Source organism: Ahaetulla prasina, chromosome 2 (assembly GCF_028640845.1).
Source record: "Ahaetulla prasina isolate Xishuangbanna chromosome 2, ASM2864084v1, whole genome shotgun sequence".
NCBI classification, from domain to species: domain Eukaryota; kingdom Metazoa; phylum Chordata; class Lepidosauria; order Squamata; family Colubridae; genus Ahaetulla; species Ahaetulla prasina.
The window spans coordinates 14,300,408-14,323,621 of record NC_080540.1 but is presented as its reverse complement, the minus strand read 5'-3'; the positions used below and the strand labels follow the sequence as shown (position 1 = coordinate 14,323,621).

At 49.1% G+C, this 23,214-nt stretch overlaps 2 protein-coding genes across 8 annotated transcripts in view; one reads left to right on the top strand and one right to left on the bottom strand.

The window, feature by feature from the left end:
* The window catches only part of PRRC2A (proline rich coiled-coil 2A), a 52,741-nt gene extending 50,146 nt beyond the window's left edge, over positions 1-2,595 (top strand). For all 5 annotated transcript variants that reach the window (XM_058168594.1, XM_058168591.1, XM_058168590.1 and 2 more), the window contains 3 exons: positions 50-138; positions 1,613-1,706; positions 1,832-2,595. In XM_058168594.1, the coding sequence (XP_058024577.1) occupies positions 50-138; positions 1,613-1,706; positions 1,832-1,969 (321 nt within the window). In that variant the 3' untranslated portion in view covers positions 1,970-2,595. The remainder of the gene's footprint in view (positions 1-49; positions 139-1,612; positions 1,707-1,831) is intronic.
* A 4,675-nt stretch (positions 2,596-7,270) lies between these two features.
* BAG6 (BAG cochaperone 6) overlaps positions 7,271-23,214 on the bottom strand; it is a 45,331-nt gene continuing 29,387 nt past the window's right edge. For 2 of the 3 annotated variants that reach the window (XM_058168689.1, XM_058168692.1), the window contains exons 18-25: positions 22,813-22,915; positions 22,601-22,725; positions 18,145-18,291; positions 16,380-16,439; positions 14,699-14,842; positions 12,334-12,441; positions 9,419-9,565; positions 8,025-8,318 (exon numbers count right to left, since the gene is read on the bottom strand). In XM_058168689.1, the coding sequence (XP_058024672.1) occupies positions 8,220-8,318; positions 9,419-9,565; positions 12,334-12,441; positions 14,699-14,842; positions 16,380-16,439; positions 18,145-18,291; positions 22,601-22,725; positions 22,813-22,915 (933 nt within the window). In that variant the 3' untranslated portion in view covers positions 8,025-8,219. Of the gene's footprint in view, positions 7,582-8,024; positions 8,319-9,418; positions 9,566-12,333; positions 12,442-14,698; positions 14,843-16,379; positions 16,440-18,144; positions 18,292-22,600; positions 22,726-22,812; positions 22,916-23,214 lie in introns of those variants that run through there. The other variant, XM_058168691.1, reaches the window with a different exon arrangement.

The following is a 23,214-nucleotide window of genomic DNA, read 5'->3' as shown; positions in this document are numbered from 1 at the left end:
GGAGGGAAGCCTCCAACACCCGGATCCTAACAAGGCTTGTTTTCTTCAGCTTCACGCTCTGGAAATGAAACCCATGCCAGATTACCGGAAACTCAATGGTCTGGGGTCTGTGGGTGCCCGACCCCCTTCTGGGAACAGGCAAGTACTCTCTGTAGGGTGAAATGATCTGTGGTTGAAGTTTATATTTCCAAGGCTGTGAAATCTTACTTGTTCGTCCAGCTGGATGAAGTTTTGAAAATGTATTGAATTCCTGTGTCATATCCCTGAAACATGGGGGGTGATTAGGTGGAAAAGGAGAATTTCTAGCGGTTCTAAAGGAAGAGGTGTCACTGCGACTTCTTGTCATTTGAGCTTTTCCCTTGATTTATACCTGGGTGTAGCACAGCGGTTGCCAGGGAGGGTGGGGGGATCTCAGTTCACATGTAAAGCTCCTTGTTTTGAAATGGATTGAAAAAAGGGGTTCCTGCCAGTGGGGAGGAATGTTTCTTCCATTAGTTTACGTCCTTGTTTCTCAATACCTCCATGTTTCTCAACCCTGGGCAATTTTAAAAGGGTGTGGACTTCATCTCCCATAATTCCTCAGCCAGGCGCTTCCTCCCACCGCTTTTACCATGAAGAATGTCTGTAGGACTTTGGAGGCCTTATTGTAAAAAATAAAAATAAAAAGATGATGTTAAAGGAAGTGTTTTCATTGCAGCGTTTCCTTTTGTCATTTACCTATTTTAAGGAAACTTATCTAGAAAAACACAGAGCATGTGGAAAAAGGGTTTTCCTGGACACAGCCCCTTTGACAGCCTCCATGTATCTCACAAACTAGGGAAGCCTAATTTGTGGAGGGATAATCTAGTACCAGTAGTCCTTGATTTACGACCACAATTGAGCCCAAAATTTCTCTTGTTAAGGGAGACATTTGTTAAGTGAGTTTTGCCCCATTTTATGACCTTTCCTGCCACCGTTAAGTGACTCACTTCAGTTGATAAGTTAGTAACCCGATTGTTAAGTGAATCTGGCTTCCCCATTGACTTTGCTTGTCCAAAGGTCCCGAAAGGGGATCACATGACCTTGGGACACAGCGGTCATAAATATGAACCAGTTGCCAAGCATCTGAATTTTGATAACGTGACCATGAGGCTGCTCCAAAGGTTGTAAATGTGGAAAACGGTCATAAGTCACATTTTTCAGTGTTGCTGTAACTTTGGAAGAGTCACTAAGCAAATAGTTGTAAGGCAAGGATTACCTATAAGCTGTTGGGAGCTTCTTGAAGTTTCACAGTAAGTCAAATTTTACAAATGAAGAATTCCAAAGAGGGTTTCAAGGCATTGCTATTAAAATATCGATAATGCTTTTGCTTCCTGTAGAGAGATTTTTTTTTTTTTTTTGAAGAGCAGAATATAAATCTGTTCTTTACAGAAAATCACGGCTTTCAGGATTTTCTGTTTAGAAAGAGAAACAGGATGTAAAAAAAAAAAACTACAAAATTCTCTGGAGAGGAGAAACACAGCCAGGTTGAATTGCTTTTCCTTAGAACCGCATCCTGATAGCCCCGAGAGCCCAGGTCAAAGGCTGCCTGGGGTCCCTTTCTTAGGCGGAGCCTTTTTCTCTTCTCCCGCAGGCCTTTCTCTGGAGGCTTCAGCGCCAGGCTCAAATCTCCCGGGTCTGGCTACGGCGGCCTCTTTCGTGCCCAGCGTTTTGAGGTCTACCAGCAGGTGAGGCTGGCTTCTGGGGCGAACTAAGTACAGACAACGGATGAGATGGCAGGCCAGACCAATCTTACCTTTAACCTCCTCCTCCTCCTCCTCTTTTCCTTCCGCTCTTCTTCTTGCCCTCGCAGTCAGACGTCCTTCGGTGGAACCCCCGCTGCTGGGAACGGGCACCTCAACCCCGGGATGGAGCTCCTGTCCGCCGCCTTGAGCCGGACACCCGTTCCCACACCGACAAGCAAGACCCCAATCTCTCCGGACACCACTAGCCCAGAATACTTCTCCCTCCCCTTTGGATTTGGTTTTGACATCCTCTCCTCAAAATGATTTTTTTGGTGGGGGAGCGGAAGGGCTCTTTGCTGGGGCTCATCCCTCCTCTAGGTTGATGTATCCTAAAGATGGGGGTGTCTCCTTAACTCCTTTTCTGTTTATGTGGGGAGGGGGCACACTGAATTTGTCCCCTCTGTTAGGGGTGTTTAGACTCTTAGTGGGATACTCGGAGTGTAATTTGGGGGGGCAAGGATCAGGATTTGGGGAGGCTCCCAGCTGAATGTATTTTTGCTTATTTCCTTTGGTTTCACCTGAGTTTATATTTTTTCTGGGAGGGGCTGCGTTGCCTCTTGATCCGAAGGGGGGGTGGGGAGCTGCTCTAAAGTGTGGAGTGTAAATATATATAAATATGAACATGTGAGGTCTGGCCTCTCCCCTCTTCTATTTATGGGAGTAGGGGGAGGCGTGCCTGGGAGCCTGCCTCCTCTCCTGTCTGTCTGCTCCCCTGAGTTTGAAATAGGAAGCGTTGAGTTTTTAAAAGGTGGTCGAGCTGGTTTGTTTAATAAATAAAACCAAAAAAAAAAGTTGTTTAAAAAAAACCAATAAAATAAAAAGATCAATCTGTTGAGTTCCCCCTGTCGTTAATGTTTACTGATAAGGCCTTGATTTCATTGTAAAATCCATGGAGAATACCTCTGGTTAAAGTTCTGCGTGAAAATGACCTGCACTGTTTACTCATAGTATTGCCTGAAATCAACCTGACATGAAGTAAATTGAGAAGTAGTCTTAGCAGGATTAGAGTAGCGATTAGCACATAGCAATTAGACTTACATGGGGCTTTACAGCCCTCTCTCGAGTGGTTTACAGCAGGGATCGCCACCCTTGGCAACTTTAAGACTAGTGGACTTCAACCCCCAGAATTCCTCAGCCAGCAAGAAGTCCACAAGTCTTAAAGTTGCCAAGGGTGGAGACCCCTGGTTTACAGAATCAGCCTATTGTCTCCAACAATCTGGGTCTTAATTTTACCAACCTCAAAAGGAGGATGGAAGGCTGAGTCAACCTTGAACCAGCCAGGATCAAACTTCTGGCAGTGAGCAGAGTTAGCCTGCAATACCGCATTCTAATCACTGAGCCACCACGGCTCTGTAAGCCACTTGTTCCATAAAATTGCGAAGATGCATTAGAACAAGTAGGGCAGAAACATCACAACTTAAGTGTTAAGATCTATCCAAGAAGCTGAAGAATCTTAGGGTAGGGTGTTGAACGGCATTTTCCTCCATTCTGGTCCACAGCAGCTCTCTGGGAAGGGAGAGAAGATGACTACGGATGATTGACTAGCAATAGAAAATTTTTTTTTTTCTTGGACTAACTGATCATAAGCTGCTGGCCTGCAACTTATCCACCATAGAAAGTAGTCATGTTACTGAATTGTGCCATCGACCACATAGATTTTTTTCCCGGAATGATCTGTTCCCAAATTCATTCTACTTGGTTTCTTCAAATTCAAATGCCAGTTTTTTTCTTCCTTAGAGTGTCACACGGAAAAGGTACAGATGCATCGAAAGCACTTGAATATATTTTTTCCAAGACTAGTACGACCTTCCCATATTTCTTCTGTTGTTGACAGTTGATTCTAAAAGGCAGAACCTTTCGCCCGCTTCAGTGTCTTCTCTGTCAAGTCCAAGTCTGGTTGCTCTACCCAGTGCCATCAATTTGGCCTTCTTTATATTTAATTACCGTAGTTCAATTTTATATTATAAAAGCACGCGACACCCAAGTCCCAGAAAAATCTGCAGTTTGCAAGTTCAAAATGTTTTTAAAATGTCAACGTAAGTACAGACGTGGCAGAGAAAGCAATCTGGTTGGGAAGAGGAAAGCTTGGGTAAAGAGCTACATCTTCACAGCCCTTCAAAATCGAAGTAGATTGGAAGCTGTCTGAATCTTGGGTAGGTGGGCGAGAGGCAGACATGGGTTTCAGCAGGTTCTGACCAGTTCTGGAGAACCGGTAGCAGAAATTTTGAGTAGTTCAGAGAACCGGTAGTAAAAATTCTGAATGGCCCCACCCCCATCTATTCTCTGCCTCTCAAATCCCAGCTGATCAGGAGGAAATGGAGATTTTGCAGTATCCTTCCCCTGCCACGCCCACCAAGCTGTACCATGCCATCAAGCCACACCCACAGAACTGGTAGTAAAAAATTTTGAAACCCACCACTAGTGAGAGGGTATTTCATTCCAGAGGGCAAATGGTGCGACACAATGTACTTTGTGATCCAAAAGATGAAATTACCATGTTTTTCGGACTATTAAGTCGCACTGGTGTATAAGACACATCAAGATTTTGAAGCAGTATGCAAGAAAAAAAACGTTTTTGCCCTCCCCAGCCCACAGGAGCACTCCGCGGGCCACCCAAAGCCTCTGCATGCCCTATTTTTTGGGCTTTGGGAGGCCAAAAATGGCTTTACAAGGTGTATAAGCTGCACCAACATTTCCACCCTCTTTAGAGGGGAAAAAAGTGCATCTTATACTCCAAAAAATACAGCATTCAATCAATGGAACCCAGGGCATACCAACCCTGCCAGGTAAAACTGGGCCGATACAATGGGAGATGGGTGGTCCCTCTAAAGTCAGGCTCCATGAGGGTTTTGTAGGCAGTGACCAGCACTTTGAATCGCACCTAAAACCAAATTTGCAATCAGTAGTCAAGCCACAAGGTGATGGGCAGTCCCAAGCACCTACAGCTACTTGCTGTTGAGCTGGAGAAAGGTGTTCTCCATGCAAACAACAGCAGCCTAATCAAGGAACTAATAACACTCCCACCAACATTGATGGGACAAGTCATGTCTAGATAAACCAAGCAAACCTCACCAAGCAGTGATGCTGTTATAGAGATGGGTAAGGAAATGTCTGCAAGAAAATAACCCAAGTTCAGCAAGCCCCAACAACCTCAAAAGTTCTAAGTTTCAACAGTTTTGCAGATCAACTGCAGTAAAAACATAGCCCCAAATCCATCCGTATAACCAGTTTCTTAATAAATTCAGTGTCTGAAAACATTCCCCTCTCCACTTGAGTGTGAAAGCTGCTTCTGGAGCTGGCAGCGGAGTCAGTGAGGAGGCTGGGGAGGACAATGGGCCAGTCCTGGAGCCAGGGGAAGGCCCAGACGAGGGCTCTGTGTCGGAGGTAGAGATAGGGCCAGGGCCATCGAGGAGCGATGCACGGACTCTGGAGCCTCCAGAGGCTGACAGCAGAGAGGCAGAGGAACAGGAGCCTCTTCCTAGTGCACGCATGCAAAGAGCTGCCAGAAGGCAAGAGCAGCTAAAGCAAAAAGGATGACTCGGAAATAAGGCCAGGAGATGATTGGCCTCTCCTATAAGGCTTAAAAGAGCAGCAATGGCTCTTGGGCTCTTTGTAGGAAAACAACATTGCTACAATACCTTTGCTGTCATAAGCATTACCTTGAAAGACTGTGGCAGACATCTGTTGGACTCTTCACAGAATGTTTGTGAATTATTACGGGCTGTGAATGACCAGAATTCACAGCCATTTAAATAAAAGAGGGTTTTTTGGTTCTAAGTGTGTGATTTAAGCTTTCTCAGGGAGCCTAGGTCAGAACAGGAACATCATTCCCCCCTAGAGATTAGAGTGGCCCCCACTCTTAACACTCTTCTGGAAGGCGCCGAAAACCTGGTTCTGCCAGCGGGCCTGGGGAACCCAGAGCAGGATGGAGCCCATTAAATGGGTCTTGTGAGGTGCTGTCGCCAGGGTAGGGGGGTGATCTTATTAATTTGTTATACCAGAGGTTCCCAATCTTTTTCGGTTTGCGGCTCCCATAACACTTCGGATTTTTTCCGCGGCTCCCTTAATAGGTACATCCGATTTTTTTTTAAATTTTTGTCTTTTTTTCTGAATTTTTTTCTGAAAGCTGAAATCTTTTCTGTTAACTTTAAAATGTGCATATTGCCTCCTTGTAAAGAGAGATTCAACACATTCAACTTTTCAAAGATATCACATAGGTATGTGAGTTTAATCAAAAAGTCTGTTTCTACAAAGTGTTTGGCATACTCATGTTTTGCTGATGGACGCGCCGTCTCCTTTGATGGGAGCGGCCTCTGTGGAACTTTCCCAGGCGTGGGGGTCCCTGCTTAGGTCTCGGAGTTTGGCCTCGCGATCCCCTTGTTCCCTCGGGTCTCCGCCTTGTGGAGGAGGTGGCTGTTCTCGCCTCAGCCTGGCTCACCTGGGAGGAACTAACGGGTGGTTTTGCTATTTTCTGCAGCCTCTTTCCCGATCCCGTCGAGCGTGGTGGCCGCGGCCGTGTTGGGCAGCGTGTCGGGTGGTCTGGGAGGCCAGTGGCGTCGCGGGCAGACTGGAGGGGAGGTGCGCCGTTGCTTCGTCAGGCGGCGGGTCTGGGCGGGCGCTGTGGTTCAGGCGGGCGGGCGGGGCCGGAGCTCGCGCTTCTCCTTTGGTCCGTCGTCGGCGTGCGGCGGGTTCCTGCCTGCTGTGGGCTGCCCTGTGGGTGCTGACTGAGGGTCCAGCTTTGAGTTGTCCCGAGTTGCGGTGTGCGAGTCCCGGTTGCTGCGGCCGTGTCTGGCTTTGTGCGTCTGGGATCTCGCGGCACCGCGTGTGGAGCGGACGCTGCTTCTTCGCGGCTCCCTTGTGGCGGTGGCGCGGCTCCCTGGGGAGCCGCGGCTCACAGTTTGGGAATCACTGGGTTATATGACTCTTCTTTTATTAGTTTTACTGTGTTATATATGCAATTTTATATTCTGTAAGCCGTCTTCAGTTGCTATGGGCGACTAGGCTGCAATATAAATTCCCCAAATAAAATAATAGTCCAGTTAGTTTGCCTTTTGAAAAAGCACCTCTGAGGCAGCGGTGAAATCCAGCAGGTTCTGGAAAACCGGTAGCGGAAATTTTGAGTAGTTTGGAAAACCAGCAAATACCATCTCTGGCTGGTCCCAGAGTGGGGTGAGAATGGGGATTTTACAATAACCTTCCCCCTGGAGTGGGGAGGGAATGGGGATTTTGCAGTATCCTTCTTCTGCCATGCCCAAGCCACATCACGCCCACCAAGCCACACCCACAGAACCGGTAGTAAAATCATTTGGATTTCACCACTGCTCTGAGGCACCTTGCATGTGGTTTTAATGCTGAAACCCGTTGTGCTTCTTTTAAGCCTTCCCAAGGAAAGGCTGGCTGTGTGAACCCGCTTGGCAAAAAATAACTCAAGGCAAAGGTGCTACAAAGTGTGAAAGCCACAATTGATTGTGAGGGGGATGGGTGGGAGAAAAAAACACGCAACTGAATCTTGGACATGTGGTTTTTATTTATTGATTTTGGCAGCAGCTTGGACACTCCACGGGGAGGGGGGGGGAGAAAAGTCACTGCAACCATGGGGGAAAATAAATGGAATTTAAATATTTGGCCTGAGAAAGGAGCGGGGTGTCTGCATCACGCGCATGTGGACAGTGAGGCCGGCCTTGATGATCAGGCCTCGGGCGCTTCCAGCCGGCCTCTCTTAGGAGTCTTCAGCCACGAAGGCCTGCTGGGCACTGGGGAAGCGCTGAGGAGTGAAACTGGGATCGGACTGAAGTCTCTCCTGCAGATCGGATTTCAACTGGAAAAAGGCGGGAAGCAAGCAAGAGCATCCATTAGCAACAGCCACTTAAGATATTTCTCTCTCTGGGCACAATGAGAATATATCTGCTGAACAAAACTCTGCATTGGCGACGGAAAGAACATCCGGCCATTAAAACACTCTGCTAGCTCCATTCAGTTGCCCAGACTCCACCCCGCAAGGGATGATGGCCGTGATGGCGAACCTATGGCACGCGGAGCCATATCGTCGGCACGCATAGCGTTGCCTAGCTCAGCTCTGGCCTGCACATTTGATTTTCGGGCCTTCCGAGCTCAAAAGTCAGCAACGGGCCATTCCCAACCTCCAGAAGGCCTCTGGGGGATGTGGGGTGGGAGTGGGAAGGCCCATTTTCGCCCTCCCCAGGCTCTTAGAAAGCCTCCGGAGCAGGGGTCTCCAACCTTGGTCTCTTTAAGACTTGGTTTTTATTTATTGATTTTGGCAGCAGCTTGGACACTCCACGGGGAGGGGGGGGGAGAAAAGTCACTGCAACCATGGGGGAAAATAAATGGAATTTAAATATTTGGCCTGAGAAAGGAGTGGGGTGTCTGCATCACGCGCATGTGGACAGTGAGGCCGGCCTTGATGATCAGGCCTCGGGCGCTTCCAGCCGGCCTCTCTTAGGAGTCTTCAGCCACGAAGGCCTGCTGGGCACTGGGGAAGCGCTGAGGAGTGAAACTGGGATCGGACTGAAGTCTCTCCTGCAGATCAGATTTCAACTGGAAAAAGGCGGAAAGAAAGCAAGAGCATCCATTAGCAACAGCCACTTAAGATATTTCTCTCTCTGGGCACAATGAGAATATATCTGCTGAACAAAACTCTGCATTGGCGACGGAAAGAACATCCGGCCATTAAAACACTCTGCTAGCTCCATTCAGTTGCCCAGACTCCACCCCGCAAGGGATGATGGCCGTGATGGCGAACCTATGGCACGCGGAGCCATATCGGTCGGCACGCAAGCGTTGCCCTAGCTCAGCTCTGGCCTGCACATTTGATTTTCGGGCCTTCCGAGCTCAAAAGTCAGCAACGGGCCATTCCCAACCTCCAGAAGGCCTCTGGGGGATGTGGGGTGGGAGTGGGAAGGCCCATTTTCGCCCTCCCCAGGCTCTTAGAAAGCCTCCGGAGCAGGGGTCTCCAACCTTGGTCTCTTTAAGACTTGGTTTTTTTTATTTTTTATTTTTTTTATTTACATTTATATCCCGCCCTTCTCCGAAGACTCAGGGCGGCTTACAGTGTATAAGGCAATAGTCTCATTCTATTTGTATATTTTTACAAAGTCAACTTATTGCCCCCCCAACAATCTGTGTCCTCATTTTACCTACCTTATAAAGGATGGAAGGCTGAGTCAACCTTGGGCCGGGCTTGAACCTGCAGTAATTGCAGGCTGCTGTGTTCTAGTAACAGGCTTCTTACCAGCCTGAGCTATTACGGCCCCTTTCCTTTGTGGACTTCAACTCCCAGAGTCCCTCAGCTTTGCTGGCTGAGGGACTCTGGGAGTTGAGGTCCACAAGTCTTAAAGGGACCAAGGTTGGAGACCCCTGCTCTGGAGCCTGGGGAGGGCGAAAAACAGGCCAGCCTCTTGCTCCCCCAACAATCCAGGTCCTCATTTTACCGACCTCGGAAGGATGGAAGGCTGAGTCAACCTTGAGCCAGTCAGGATCGAACTCCTGGCAGTGGGCAGAGTCTGCCTGCAATACCGCATTCTAACCAGCGTCGCCACCCCACAGCTCTTCACGGCAATTATCCCTTCCTGGTAAGAAAACAGCTCTGGGTCCCTGACATTGCACCCTCTGTCCCACAGTCAAGGAACACATCCCACCTGCTGCTGGTAGCCATCTTGCAACGCTGGATCAGCCAGGTCTCGGTTCAGGCTCTCAGCGCTTGTCAAAGGTTTTACTCCGACCACCCTGGCAGCTTTGTTGACGGCCTCTGACAGGAGCAACGGGGGGCCGTCACCCTGCATTGTCTGCAAAGGTTTTTTAAAAACATGTAAGCATTAGCCATAGATAGATAGATAGATAGATAGATAGATAGATAGATAGATAGATAGATAGATAGATAGATAGATAGATAGATAGATAGATAGATAGATAGATAGATATCAATACATGTATACCTATAGAGAGGTGATAGATAGATAGATAGATAGATAGATAGATAGATAGATAGATAGATAGATAGATAGATAGATAGATAGATAGATAGATAGATAGATAGATAGATAGATAATATAAATACATATATACATATATAGAGAGAGGTTAGAGATTATAATTAGTTAGGTATTTATTTATTTATTTATTTTATTTTATTTTATTCGATTTTTATACCACCCTTCTCCCGAAGGACTCAGGGCGGTGTACAGCCAAATAAAAATCAACAATATACACTTTAAAACAAAACTAAAACAAAACATATTACAGAATGGCCAGAATTTAAAACAGTTTAAAATACTAAAATATAAATAACCCCAATTAAAATTAGTAAAACTTCTAAGCCAGTCCCACTTGAATAAATAGATGTGTTTTCAGCTCACGGCGAAAAGTCCGAAGATCAGGCACTTGACGTAAACCAGGGGAAAGTTCATTCCAAAGCGTAGGAGCTCCAACAGAGAAGGCCCTACCCCTGGGGGCCGCCAGCCGACATTGTCTGGCGGATGGCACCCTGAGAAGGCCCTCTCTGTGTGAGCGTACGGGTCGGTGGGAGGCATAGGGTAACAGCAGGCGGTCCCGTAAGTACCCGGGCCCTAAGCCATGGAGCGCTTTAAAGGTGGTAACCAAAATCTTAAAGCACACCCGAAAGATCACAGGAAGCCAGTGCAAATTGCGCAGGATTGGTGTTACATGGGAGCAAACCTGCGCAGTTTGCACTGCACTCCCACTATTACCTGCGCAGCTGCATTCTGGACTAGCTGCAGCCTCCGGGTGCACTTCAAGGGCAGCCCCATGTAGAGAGCATTGCAATAATCCAAACGGGAAGTGACCAAAGCATGAGTGACCGTGCATAAGGCATCCCGGTCAAGGAAGGGGCGCAACTGGCGAACCAAGCGGACTTGGTAAAAAGACCTCTTGGAGACGGCCGCCAAATGATCGTCAAACGACAGCCGCCCATCCAAGAGGACACCCAAGTTGCGCACCCTTTCCATTGGGGCCAATAACTCGCCCCCCACAGTCAGCCGCGGCCGCAGCTGACTGTACTGGGGTGCCGGCATCCACAGCCACTCCGTCTTGGAGGGATTGAGCTTGAGTCTGTTTCTCCCCATCCAGACCCGTACAGCTTCCAGACACCGGGACAGCACTTCAACCGCTTCGTTGGGGTGGTCCGGGGTGGAGAAGTACAGCTGCGTATCGTCAGCGTACAGATGGTAACTCACCTCGAAACCACTAATGACCTTACCCAGCGGCTTCATGTAGATGTTGAACAGGAGGGGTGAGAGAATCGACCCCTGAGGCACCCCACAAGTAAGGCGCCTCGCGGTCGACCTCTGCCCCCGTCAACACCGTCTGCGACCGGTCGGAGAGATAGGAGGAGAACCACCGATAAACGGTGCCTCCCACTCCCAAACTCCCCAACCGGTGCAGCAAGATACCATGGTCGATGGTATCGAAAGCTGCTGAGAGGACCAGGGCAGAGGAACAACCCCTATCCCTGGCCCTCCAGAGGTCATCTACCAACGCGACCAAAGCTGTCTCCGTACTATGTCCGGACCGGAAGCCAGACTGGAACGGCTCTAGATAGACAGCTTCATCCAGGTACTGGGGAAGCTGCCATGCAACCACACTCTCTACAACCTTCGCCACAAAGCGAAGGTTGGAGACTGGATGATAATTTCCCAAAATAGCTGGGTCCAGGTAGGTAGGTAGGTAGATGATAGATGATATAAATACATATACACATATAGAGAGGTGAGAGAGAGAGAGAGAGAGAATATAAATACATATATATATAGAGAGAGAGAGAGGTGAGAGATGATAGGTAGGTAGGTAGGTAGGTAGATATGAGATAGATATATAGGTGATAGATATGAGATAGAGATAGATAGATTATATAGATGATATAGATATATAAGCTTCCAACAAAAGACAATACAGGAGTCTGATTTATGGCAACAACTGAGCCCAAAATTTATACTGCTAAGTGAGAAAGTTCTGGGCTCAGCTGTGGTCGTAAATCAAGGACTTCCTGTAACAAAGTTGGAAGGGACTTTGTAGGTCTTCTAAGCCAACCCCTGCTCAAGAAGAAAACCCTACACAGGTAGCCCTTGACCTGCAATCACAATTGAGCCCCAAATTTCTGTTGCGAAGTGAGTTTTTGTTCCATTTTACAACCTTTCTTGCCACGGTTGTTAAGCGAATCACTGCAGTTCTTAAGTCAGTATCATTGTTGTTAAATGAATCTGTCTTCCCCACCGACTGTCAGGTCACAAAAGGTGACCGCATGACTCCTGGGAGACACTGCAGCTGCGATAAATAGGACTCCGTTGCCAAGCGGCTGAATCTTGATCACGTGACCGTGGGGGGATGCTGCAAACAGTCATAAGTATGAAAAAATAGTGACCACTATGACCGCTTTGTGAACGGTCACAAAATGAACTGTTGTAAGTCAAGGACTCCACCTGTACAGATTTTAGAGAAAATAGTTGTCCAATTTCTTCTTAAAACCCTCCAATTTTTTTTTTTAAGACTCCAGGCAAATGAGTGTCCTCGCCCACCCCTCCAAGAGGGCCCGTCTCACCTTGCGTCGCTTAGCTGGCATACCGCTCAGGTAAGCATCACTGAGGGGTGGCTGTTGCTTGAGCTTGCGCTGGCTCTGGATGTCCTCCCGGATGATGGGCACCCATTCCTGGCAGAGGAGAAGGGGAGAGCAAAGGTTTCGGGAACAGGTCAGCATCCCCCACAATGTACCAATCAAGGAGAATATTTCTAGCTCAGGGTTCAGCTAGAGGGGGCCGGGATAGCTCAGGCAGTAGAGAAGCCTGTTATTAGAACACAGAGCCTGCAATTACTGCAGGTTCGAGCCCGGCCCAAGGTTGACTCAGCCTTCCACCCTTTATAAGGTAGGTAAAATGAGGACCTAGATTGTTGGGGGGGCAATAAGTTGACTTTGTAAAAAATATACAAATAGAATGAGACTATTGCCTTATACATTGTAAGCCGCCCTGAGTCTTCGGAGAAGGGCGGGGTATAAATGTAAACAAAACCAAAAAAAAGCTGAGGGGTTCTTGATGCTCTTTGAGCTGGATTGTTTCCTTCCAGACGTTTCATTACCCAGCTAGGTAACATCATCAGTGCTAGCATCTCGGTGATGATGTCAGCAAGAGCACTTAGGCATACTGTGTTTCCCCAAAAACACCAGGTTTTTCGGCGTACAAGATGCACCTTAGTTTTTGGGGAGGAAAATAAGAAAAAAGCTGATTGGCAGATGGATCGGGGGCCCCAATCAGCTGTTCCCAGAAGTGAATTTTAGCAACAGGTTCATTGGTTGTGAGGTCTGTGCCTTGCCTTTTTTTAGCTTTTTTTTCTGCCTCTGAAACTTCTGAAACTCCATTTCAGAAAAAACTTTTTTTTATGCCTCGGAAAGCCTCCGAAACAGCTTCAGAAAAAAAAGCCTCTGAAGCTCTGTTTGGGGGCTTCTTTTCAGAAGCTTTGTTTCTGATGCTTTTTTCAGCCTCTGAAACATCCATTTGAGAAGCTGGGAGGGGCTACATTCAGAGTATAAGACGCACCCAGATTTTCATCCTCTTTTTTGGGGGGGGGGGGAGAGGTGCGTCTTATACTCCAAAAAATATGGTAAGCCCTAGGTTGATTTTTACATGTGCTCCTAATATAAGACCTATCTCAAAAAATAAGCCCTGGTGAAGACCCCGCCCACTCTGTCCTGCCATCTGGTTGTGTGAGGTGGGGTGTGAGGCGCATGCGTAAAAATCAAGCTAGGGCGGGATAGTGGGGTGGAGCTGCCTCATCCGCCCCGCACCGGCTTACCGTAGGACTGCCGCAGCTGGGCCTCCCACACCCCGACACCTGTCACACCGCTGCCCAATTTCTTCCGCGGCCGCTCACAGTTGGACACATGGCACATCACACCAGTGCCAAGGCTTGTACCCATAACGGCACAACACCCCACAGGACCTCCTGCTGCAAGTGGTGGCACCAGCGCAATGTGCCACATGGCCTCTAGCTGTGAGCAGCGGCACCGGCACCACAAGCTACACAGCGTCAAGCAGCGGCGCAACAGATGTTGGCGCATGGCCTGGCTGCAGTGGTCCTAAGCAGGGGTCTCCAACCTTGGCAACTTTAAGCCTGGTGGACTTCAACTCTCAGAATTCCCCAGCCAGCTTAGCTGGCTGGGGAATTCTGGGAGTTGAAGTCCTCCAGGCTTAAAGTTGCTAAGGTTGGAGACCACTGGTCCTAAGGTAAGCGGGTAAGACATCCCCCCAAAATAAGACCTGGTGCCCCTTTTGGAGGCAAAATATATATATATGACTGGGTCTTATTTTCAGGGAAACACGGTATATATCGCTTCACTGTGCCCTCTCTAAGCCAGGGGTCCCAAATCCCCAGGCCACAGCTCACTGACCAAGCCACGGTCTGTTGGAAATCAGCTGTGGGAGAAAGAGTCCAGCTTCAAAAGTGCCCTCCACTCACACAACTGGAGCACCGTACACAAGCACAAGCGCCCTCTGCTTGCACACAAACCTCCGTTCGCATCAGTGGAGGGCGCACACACTGCTCGCACAAATGAAGCTGCGCTCGTGCACACGTGTAGCTGCCACTCACATGCTCCTTCCCCCGCCAGCAGGCCAGCCATGAAGCTGGAAAGTTTGGGGACTGCTGCTGCTCTAAGCGGTTTACGGAGTCCGCCTATTGTCCCCCAACAATCTGGGTCTTCATTTTACCGACCTCGGAAAGATGGAAGGCTCAGTCAACCTTGAGCCCGGTGAGATTGGAACTGCCAAACTGTTTGGCGGTCGGCAGTGTTAGCCGAGAAAACAAGCAAACTTAAAGAGCACCAAAGATCTCTCACCCCCGCAATGTGCTCTGCACTAGATAGGGACCCCCCCCTCCCTCCCTCGCCCATTTTCCCATCCAAGGGAACTCACAGGGGGCACAGCAGCAGCCCAGGGCTCCACATCGGGGGCGGGGGGCTCCCCCTGCTGCAATTCCTCCCGTTCCGGCTCCCCTCGCTGCTGGGGCATGGCTTCCTCAGCTGTCGTGGCTGGGGCTGGGGAGGCCGCAGTCTCTCGCTGCAAAAGAGAAAAAAACAGGGATGCACAGAAGAACCTCACAAGAGCCAGACTCAGCTGTTTCAACATGGTCTACTTGAGGCTTGCCTTGAAGTCTATTCAGGAGCTGCAGCTCTCCCACAATGCGGTGGCACTTGCAGTGGGGATACCTCTGTTTTCTAAGCTGCACAGCCTGACAGTGGATTTCTGGGTGCAATTCAAGGCGCTAATTATCAACTACAAAGCCCTATCCCCCTGTATTGGTAGTCCTTGGTGATGGGGACTGTGATTGCCCCTACTACACAATCCGATTGTAAAGTGTAATGTCACATGACCGCAAGATCTATGGACTGTTGCAAGGGAGAGAAGCTTGCAATTTTCCCTGCTGGTTTCTTCACTGGTTTTTCTGGAGTCACTGGAACGCCAAGGACCGGTCGCAACTTCCACTTGGTTCAGTGCCATTGCAACTTTGAGCGGTCGCAAAAACGAGCGGTGGGTAAATGAGGACTCCCTGTAGCTTCTACCCATCTCGCAGTCTGACACGGTTGCATGTTCTGATTAAATAATGTCATCTGGAGAGACCCAGCAAGCGGGCTTTTCTCAGTCATTGTGGTGCCCGCCCTCTGAAAACAGCTTGCCTTTGTTTCTACTCATTCTACTGTCTGCACTGTAGAAGCAGCACTGTCAGGCTATGAAGAGTTAATAGCTGTAAGCTGATGGGAAGCTGTAAGCGGAAGGCAGCCGGAAGCTGATGCAATAGAATGAAGGCAGCAGAGTTACTGCCACTCCAAGAAGATGGGTCAGAAGCTGCTATGTAAAGGAAGCCATTAGAGCAGCGGTTCTCAACCTGTGGGTCGGGACAAGAAATCTTTGCTCTGATGTCTCCCTCTCAAGCCAGCTGCAATCACTCCCAATCGCTAGCCTAATCTGGCTTCAGGCGCCATAAACTTAATAGGGGAGGAGTCTCCGCTTTAATGCCTCCGTCCTCAAGACAATCGCAAGCAGTTCAGATCGTTAGCCAATACGGCTTCAGGCGCGATAAATTCAAAATGAAAATAATTTTATGGTTGGGGTTGCCACATCGTGGGGAATTGTATTAAAGGGGTCGCAGCACTATAAAGGTTGAGAACCACTGCATTAGAGGGTGTTCCTTCTCTTCAAGCCTTTTCCTCGTGCATTCTACTTCTTGTTCTCTAGTCGTGTGTATTATTGCTCCGTGTGTCAGTAGCTGTAAAGGTATTTAACCACGTATGTTTGTAAATATTTCACTGTAGATAAAACCACTGTTACACTAAAAGGCTCTGTGTGCTGTGTGCTGTGTTATAGCTCCTGGGTTTATCTCATACTACTAGTTACGCTGCCTAAACTCTGACAAGCACCTCACAGCAAGGATCCCCGATCGTAATGCACCTCACATTTGAAAAAAAAAACCTCTGAAGGTCTCAACAGATGCTAATCCTCACCTACTGTTTCCAAGCTCTCGTGTTTCTTGTGCAAGAAACAAATCCGTCGCACAGACAGCCCGGAAGCGTGCTAAAAAGCCCCTCCCATTCCATACCTGCATGGTCTCTGGAGCCTGTTCTGCAACCTGGACGTCCATGGGCTCTTCGGGAGCAGGCTGAGAAGGTGCAAGGAAAAAGAAGATTATCAAAGTCCTTGCACTGCACTCTGGGCCTTTCCCTGCCATCTTCCTCTTCTGGACCCTGCTCTGCTCGCAGCCAGCTTCTTAGAGGCAAAGCGCTACTATGCTATAGGACAGGGTTGTCAAACTCTGGCCCACGGGGCCGACCTGGAAACAGCGAAGGACCGGTCTGCGGTGCCTCTGCCAGTGCCCCTCCCCGGCCACACTCACCCACCCCAGCCACGCCCACCTCCGAGGTCAAAAACAACCCTGAACTGGCCATCAATGAAATTGAGTTTGATATCCCTGCTGTAGGACCATCCTGAACTTTAAACCAGTTTCCAATGGGTGTAGTTGCAAAAAAAAAAAAAAAAAAGTTGAATGTTATTATTTAAAAAAAAAATAGGTAAAAGAGATGCTATGATGACAGTGATCTTGTGTCCTTTTATTATAAAGGACTGTCCTTTATTTCAGAAAGCTGTCCTTCAGGGTTTTTTTGTTTTTGTTTTTAATTCACCTGTGATCTTTATTTAGGTCATTTTTAAAATAACTTGACCTTTACTGCTTGGTTTTCAGATATTTTCATTAGCAAAGTTATAAGCACACAGAAAAGTTAACATTTCTTTATCCTTATGAAGCTCCTTCAAATCTCTCCCTTTTCCGGGTTTGTTCTTTTATCCTTTTCCAATAGTCACCATAACAATGACGCCCTCCAAATTTTCTCAGGATTTTATGGACAACTGCCTAACCACACCTCAGCACCCATGTTCCATTATCACAAGGCTCTGGCTTGCTTACTTACTGATTGATTGGATTTGTATCTCATCACAAGAACCTGGGTAAGTTCACAATAAAAGCAAACAAAATCATAATAAATCTTATAACTAGGTTAAAATATCCCAATCAATACAGGGCAGACGCCCCTCACCAAAAAAAAAAAAAATCCTGGAAAAGCTGTTTTAAACTTTTTATGGAAGGTCTTTTTGATTGATTGATTGATTTTTATAGCTGCCTATATCTCAGCAAGGTGGCTCAGTGGCTAAGACGCTGAGCTTGTCGATCGAAAGGTCGGCAGTTCAGCAGTTCGAATCCCTAGTGCTGCGTAACGGGGTGAGCTCCCGTGACTTGTCCCAGCTTCTGCCACCCTAGCAGTTCAAAAGCACGTTAAAAAATGCAAGTAGAAAAATAGGGACCATAGGGTGGGAAGGTAACAGTGTTCCGTGCGCCTTTGGCGTTGAGTCATGCCAGCCACATGGCCACGGAGACATCTTTGGACAGCACTGGCTCTTTAGCTTTGAAACGGAGATGAGCACCAGCCCCTAGAGTTGGGAACGGCTAGCACATATGTGCAAGGGGAATCTGTATCTCAGCAAACAACTGGCTCACAACTCAAGTGTTGGAAACTGAGGAACCTCCAACAAGTGACTATTCCACAAGGGCTGGTCCCATCAGCAAAAAACATTTCTAGGCATTCTCCACTCCAACCTCCACCAAAACGAAGCCCTACCAGCTCCTTCTACTAGCACAGCTGAAGTTCTTAGGCCAATTCCAGTGCAAAGATTGCGGAAAGACTCGTCCGAGTAGCCACCTCTGTGCCCCGTGCCTTACCCTCTTTGGCCATGGCTGCCAGTCCCCAAAGCTCCTAGGAATTTGCTTTTTCCCCCCTGCTCTTTCCTCCCATGGATTCCCCCACGTCCCTCACCTGTGGGAGGTCGCCCACCCTGCGGACATATTGCAAGATCTGCTCCTCTGTGACTGGCATGTGCTCCAGGATGACTTGCAGGCGCATGCTCATCATGGTGGTGAGCCAGCTCACCAAGGACGGGTTCATGTCCGCTGACATCCGCCTCTGGGGAGAGGAGAGGGAAGGTGAGGAGGGCAGGGCAGGGGGAGAGGGGAGGAGAGGAGAGAAGGGGAAGGAAGGAGAAAGGAGGGGAAGGGAAGGGAGAGAAAAGAAGGGGGAGAGGAGAGGGAGAAGAGGAGAGGAGGGGAGGAGGAAGAGAGGAGAAGGGAAGGAGAGGAGGAGAGGAGAGGAAGGAAGGAAGGAGGGGAGGAGAGGAGAGGAGGGGAGGAGAGGAGAGAGGGAAGGAGAGGAGAGAGGAAGGAAGGAGGAGGAGGAGAGGAAGGAAGGAAGGAGGGAGAGAGAAGGGGAGAGGAGGAGAGGAGAAGAGGAGAGGGAGGGGAGGAGGAAGAGGAGAGAGAAGGGAAGGGAGAGGAGGGGAGGAGGAAGAGGAGAGGGAGGAAAGGAGGGAGAGGAGAGAGGAGGGGAGGGAGAGGAGAGGGAGGGGAAGGAAGGGAGGAGGGGAGAGGAGAGAAGAGGGGAGAGGGAGAGGGAGAGGGAAGGGAGGAGGGCAGGGCAGGGGAGAGGGAGGAGAGGAGAAGGGAAGGAAGGAGAAAGGAGGAAGGAAGGAGAGAAAGAAGGGAGAGGAGGAGAGGAGGAGAGGGAGGAGGGGAGGAGGAAGAGGAGAGAAGGGAAGGAGAGGAGGGAGAGGAAAGGGAGAGGGAGGAAAGGAGGAGAGGAGGAGAGGGAGGGGAGGAGAGGAAAGGAGGGGTGGGGAGAGGAAGGGAGGGAGAGGAGAGAGAAGGGAAGGAAGGAAGGAGAGAAAGAAGGGAGAGGAGAGGAGAGGAGAGAAGGAAGGGAGGAGGAGAGGAGAGGGAGGAGGAGAGGAGGGGAGGAGGAGGAGAGAAGGAAGGAAGGAGGGAGAGAGGAAAGGAGGGAGAGGAAAGGGAGGAGGAGGAAGAGAGGAGAAGAGGAGAGGAGAGAAGGAAGGGAGGAGGAGGGGAGGGAGAGAGAGGAAAGGAGGGAGAGGAAGGGAGAGGAGGAGAGGAGAGAGGAAAGGAGGAGAGAGGGAAGGGAGAGAGGAGAGGAGAGGAGAGGAGAGAATGGGAAGGGAGAGGAGGGAGAGACAGGAGGGGAGGGGAGGAGAGGAAAGGGAGGGAGAGGAAGAGGAGAGGGAGGAAAGGGAGGAGAAGAGGGGAGGGGAGAGGTGAGAAGGGAGGGGAGAGGGAGAGGGGAGAGAGGAAAAGGGAGGGGGAGGGGGGAGGCGGGAGAGGAAAGGAGGGGAGAGGAGAAGAGGGAAGGGGGAGAAGACGGGAGGGGTGGGGAGAAGTTGTAAATAATTCTTTCCAAGTCCATCGTAACACTGAACAGTCATCAAGTGACTACCAGTACTGGTGACTGGGATATACAGGTAGTCCTTGACATACAACCACAATGGAGCCCAAAATGTCTGCTGCCAAGTGAGGTGTTTGTTAAGTGAATGTTGCCCCGTTTAATTGACCTTTCTTGCCACAGTTGCTAAAGTGAATCACTGCAATTGTTAAGCTAGTAACACGGTTGTTAAAGTGAATCCGGCTTCCCCACTGACTTGGTCAGAAGGCTGCCAAAGGGGATCACGTGACCCTGGGACACTGCAAAGGTCATAAATACGAGCCAGTTGCTAAAGCGCCTGAAGTTTGATCACGCGACCATGGCGATGCTACAACGGTCATGTGAAAAATGGTCATAAGTCACTTTTTCCAGTGCCGTTGTAACTTTGGTCACTAAACGAACTGTTGTAAATCAAGGATCACCTGTAGCCTTTAGAAGGGATGGACTATTGTCGCATCATTCTGGCCAAGCACCAGAGCATCACAATGCATGATCCTCTCCTTCTCTTCCCTGCCCGCTCCGTAACAGAGATAGGTAGCAACTCCATCTCCAGATTACACAACAACGTTCTTCAATCAATCGGACTAAGAGCTGGAAGGGACCTTGGAGGTCTTCTAGTCCAGCCCCCTGCTCAAGGAGGCCCTATATCATTCCAGACAAGTGGCTGTCCAGTCTCTTCTTAAAAACCTCCAGTGATGAAGCACCTGAAGGCAAAGCTGCTCCAGGAGTTAATTGTCCTCACTATTAGGAAGTTTCTCCTTAATTCCGGGTTCCTTCTCTCCTTGATTAGTTTCCACCCGTTGCTTCTTGCTTTGCCTTCTGGGGCTTTGGAGAATAAATTGATTCCCTCCTCTTTGTGGCAGCCTCTCAAAAACTGGAACACTGCAAGTTACACCACCGCTGGAAAAAAGTGACCCGTGACCGTTTTCCACACTTACAAACCTTTGCGGCATCCCCATAGTCCCGTGATGGTGAACCTATGGCCCGCGTGCCCAAAGTGGCACACAGAGTCATGTTGCCTGACATGCACGGCGTCGCCCGTTCCTCTTCCGGGTTTACGGCACGCATGCGCACATGACAATCAGCTGGCCTTTCTGCATGCGGCAGTACCGGAACAGCTGGTTTTCCCGGAGTGTGCACCAGCACAGCAGTAACTGGAAGACTTGCTGGCCCGGCACGCATGCATGCACCGGAACCCAGAAGTACCTTATCCGGTGCGCGTACGCTCCCTGGGCAGCTCCTCTTCCCTGACAAGTGGCCGTGAAGTGCTCTCGTTTTGGCACTTGGTTCACCATCACAGCCATACTGGATGCTTGGCAACTGGCTCATATTTAGTCCATCTTTTCTCTAGACCCGTGATGGCAAACCTGTGGTATGCGTAGCCATATCAGCGGGCATGCAAGCTCAGCTCCGGCACACCCACCAGAAGTAGGGAAACGGGCTGTTTCCTGCCTCCGGAGGGCCTCAGGGGTGGTGGAAATGCCCATTTTTCTCTCTCCCCAGGCTCCAGAGCCTTTCTAGGAGTCTGGGGAGGGTGAAAACAGCCTTCCCTACCCTCCCCCAGACCCTCTGGAGGCTGGAAACGGCCCGTTTGCCAATTTCCAGCGAACGGTCCATTTTGGGCCTCCAGATGGCCTCCGGAGGGGGGGTGGGGACGGCTGTTTTCGCTCTCCCCAGACTCCTAGAAAGGCTTTAAAGCCTGGGGACAGCAAAAAACGGGTCTTCCGGTCCCACCGGAAGTTGGCAAAAGGGTCGTTTCTGGCGTCCGGAGGGCTACCAGGGGGGTGAGGAAGGCCGTTTTCGCCCTCCCCCGGCTCTAGGAGTCTGGGTGAGAGAAAAACGGGCTTACTGGGCCATCGCATGCCAGGAGTGAGGGGGCTCTTGCACACCTGCGCAAAAAATTATGGGTGTGAGCACGCACATGCGCGATCCTCCCCCACTCCTGACACACGATAGCAAAAAGGTCAGCCATCACTGCTCTAGACCAGTGGCAGTCAACCTGGTCCCTACCGCCCACTAGTGGGCATTCCAGCTTTCATGATGGGCGGTAGGGGTTTTGTCCGATACTGAAGCACTTTCCTTTTTTTTTTTTAATTTAATTGACTTTTTAAAAAAATTTCATAGCATTATTTAAAAACATTTTCATTAGGTTTTCATAAAATTCCCCGTGACAATTTAAATTTCTGAAAATATACTATTTGTATCGCCCGCGCATAAGTTTAGTTCACGTTACGTAAGTGAAACTAAATGGCGCTATAGTGCGACCGCAAACAAAAGGTCCTCGTCCCAGAATAGCTCGCGCATCTCCCCCCACACCACCCAGCTGTAACAGACAAGCAGAGCTGATAGCTGGCGCCCCACCCAAACCCAATCCATGATGTGTGAGAGGAAGGCGCAGATGATACAGGCGCATTACTGTGGAACTGGTGGGCGGTTAGAAAATTTTACTACTAACAGAGATACAAAAGTGGATGGTAGGTATAAAAAGGTGGACTACTCCTGCTCTAGACTATAGCCAAACCCAGTTCCTGCAACTGTACTTTGTGCGTTTTACTCTCCAGAGCCTTTAATCATCTTGGTTCAGGGGTCTCCAACCTTGGCAACTTTAGGACTTGTACACTTCAACTCCCTGGCTGAAGAATTCTAGGAGTTGGAAGTCCACAAGTCTTAAAGTTGCCAAAGTTGGAGACCACCTGTCCAAGCGGGACTGGCCTGATTTTTAAATTTTAAATTTTAAATTTTTAAATTTTAATTTTATTGGGTATTTTATATGGTCAATTGGACGGTTTTAATTTGGCCTTTATCGAATAAGTCTTTTAATTGTTATTTTAGTGTGTATGTTAGTTGTTTTAATGTAGGCTGTACACCGCCCTGAGTCCTTCGGGAGAAGGGCGGCATAAAAGTTTAATTAATTAAATAAATAAATAAATAAATAAATAAATTAGTTGACCGATTAAAGAGGCCCTCCTCAAAACAGGGCAATTGCCCAACCTGTCTTGTCACTCACAATGCGGTCATTGATGACTGTGGTGAGGGCCGTCTGCTCCCCTCGCAAGCAGTAAAGGTTCAGCGCCAAGCACTCAAAGAGACCCTGGTTACACAGCTCAAGCAGTCGGTAGCCAAAGGTGTGATCTGGAACCAAAAGCGGCCAACGTGATTACAAAAAAGCGAATCTCTCTTCCGGGAAAGCCTCCTTCCACCCTCTGTCCAACTTCCTACCCGTGCAGTGCAAGATATGGGTCGCGATTCGGTTGAACTGCTCCTGCAGGAACTCCAAATTGGTGCGGGTGATGTCGACGCCATCTTGGACTTGGACTGAGGCCTAAGGTGGAAAAAACAAAACAAATCCGGTTAACAGACGGAGAGCAAATCTGGATTATTGTCCTAAAATAAGAAGTTTAAAAAAGTTCTGGGTGCAGCTTTTATGAGTGTTTACACAGAGTATTGTGACTGTTTTTGGGGGGAGGGGGGGCTCGTAAAGAACAACAACACAGGGCGCCTGAAAAATGAGGGCAAATTTAATTTGTAGGGCATTTCTGACCCACGGCATTGCACAGCTGGCTAGATGTACAGAGTTAAGTGGGGAGAGTGTTGAAAATCACTGTGAAGCCGTATGTAAGT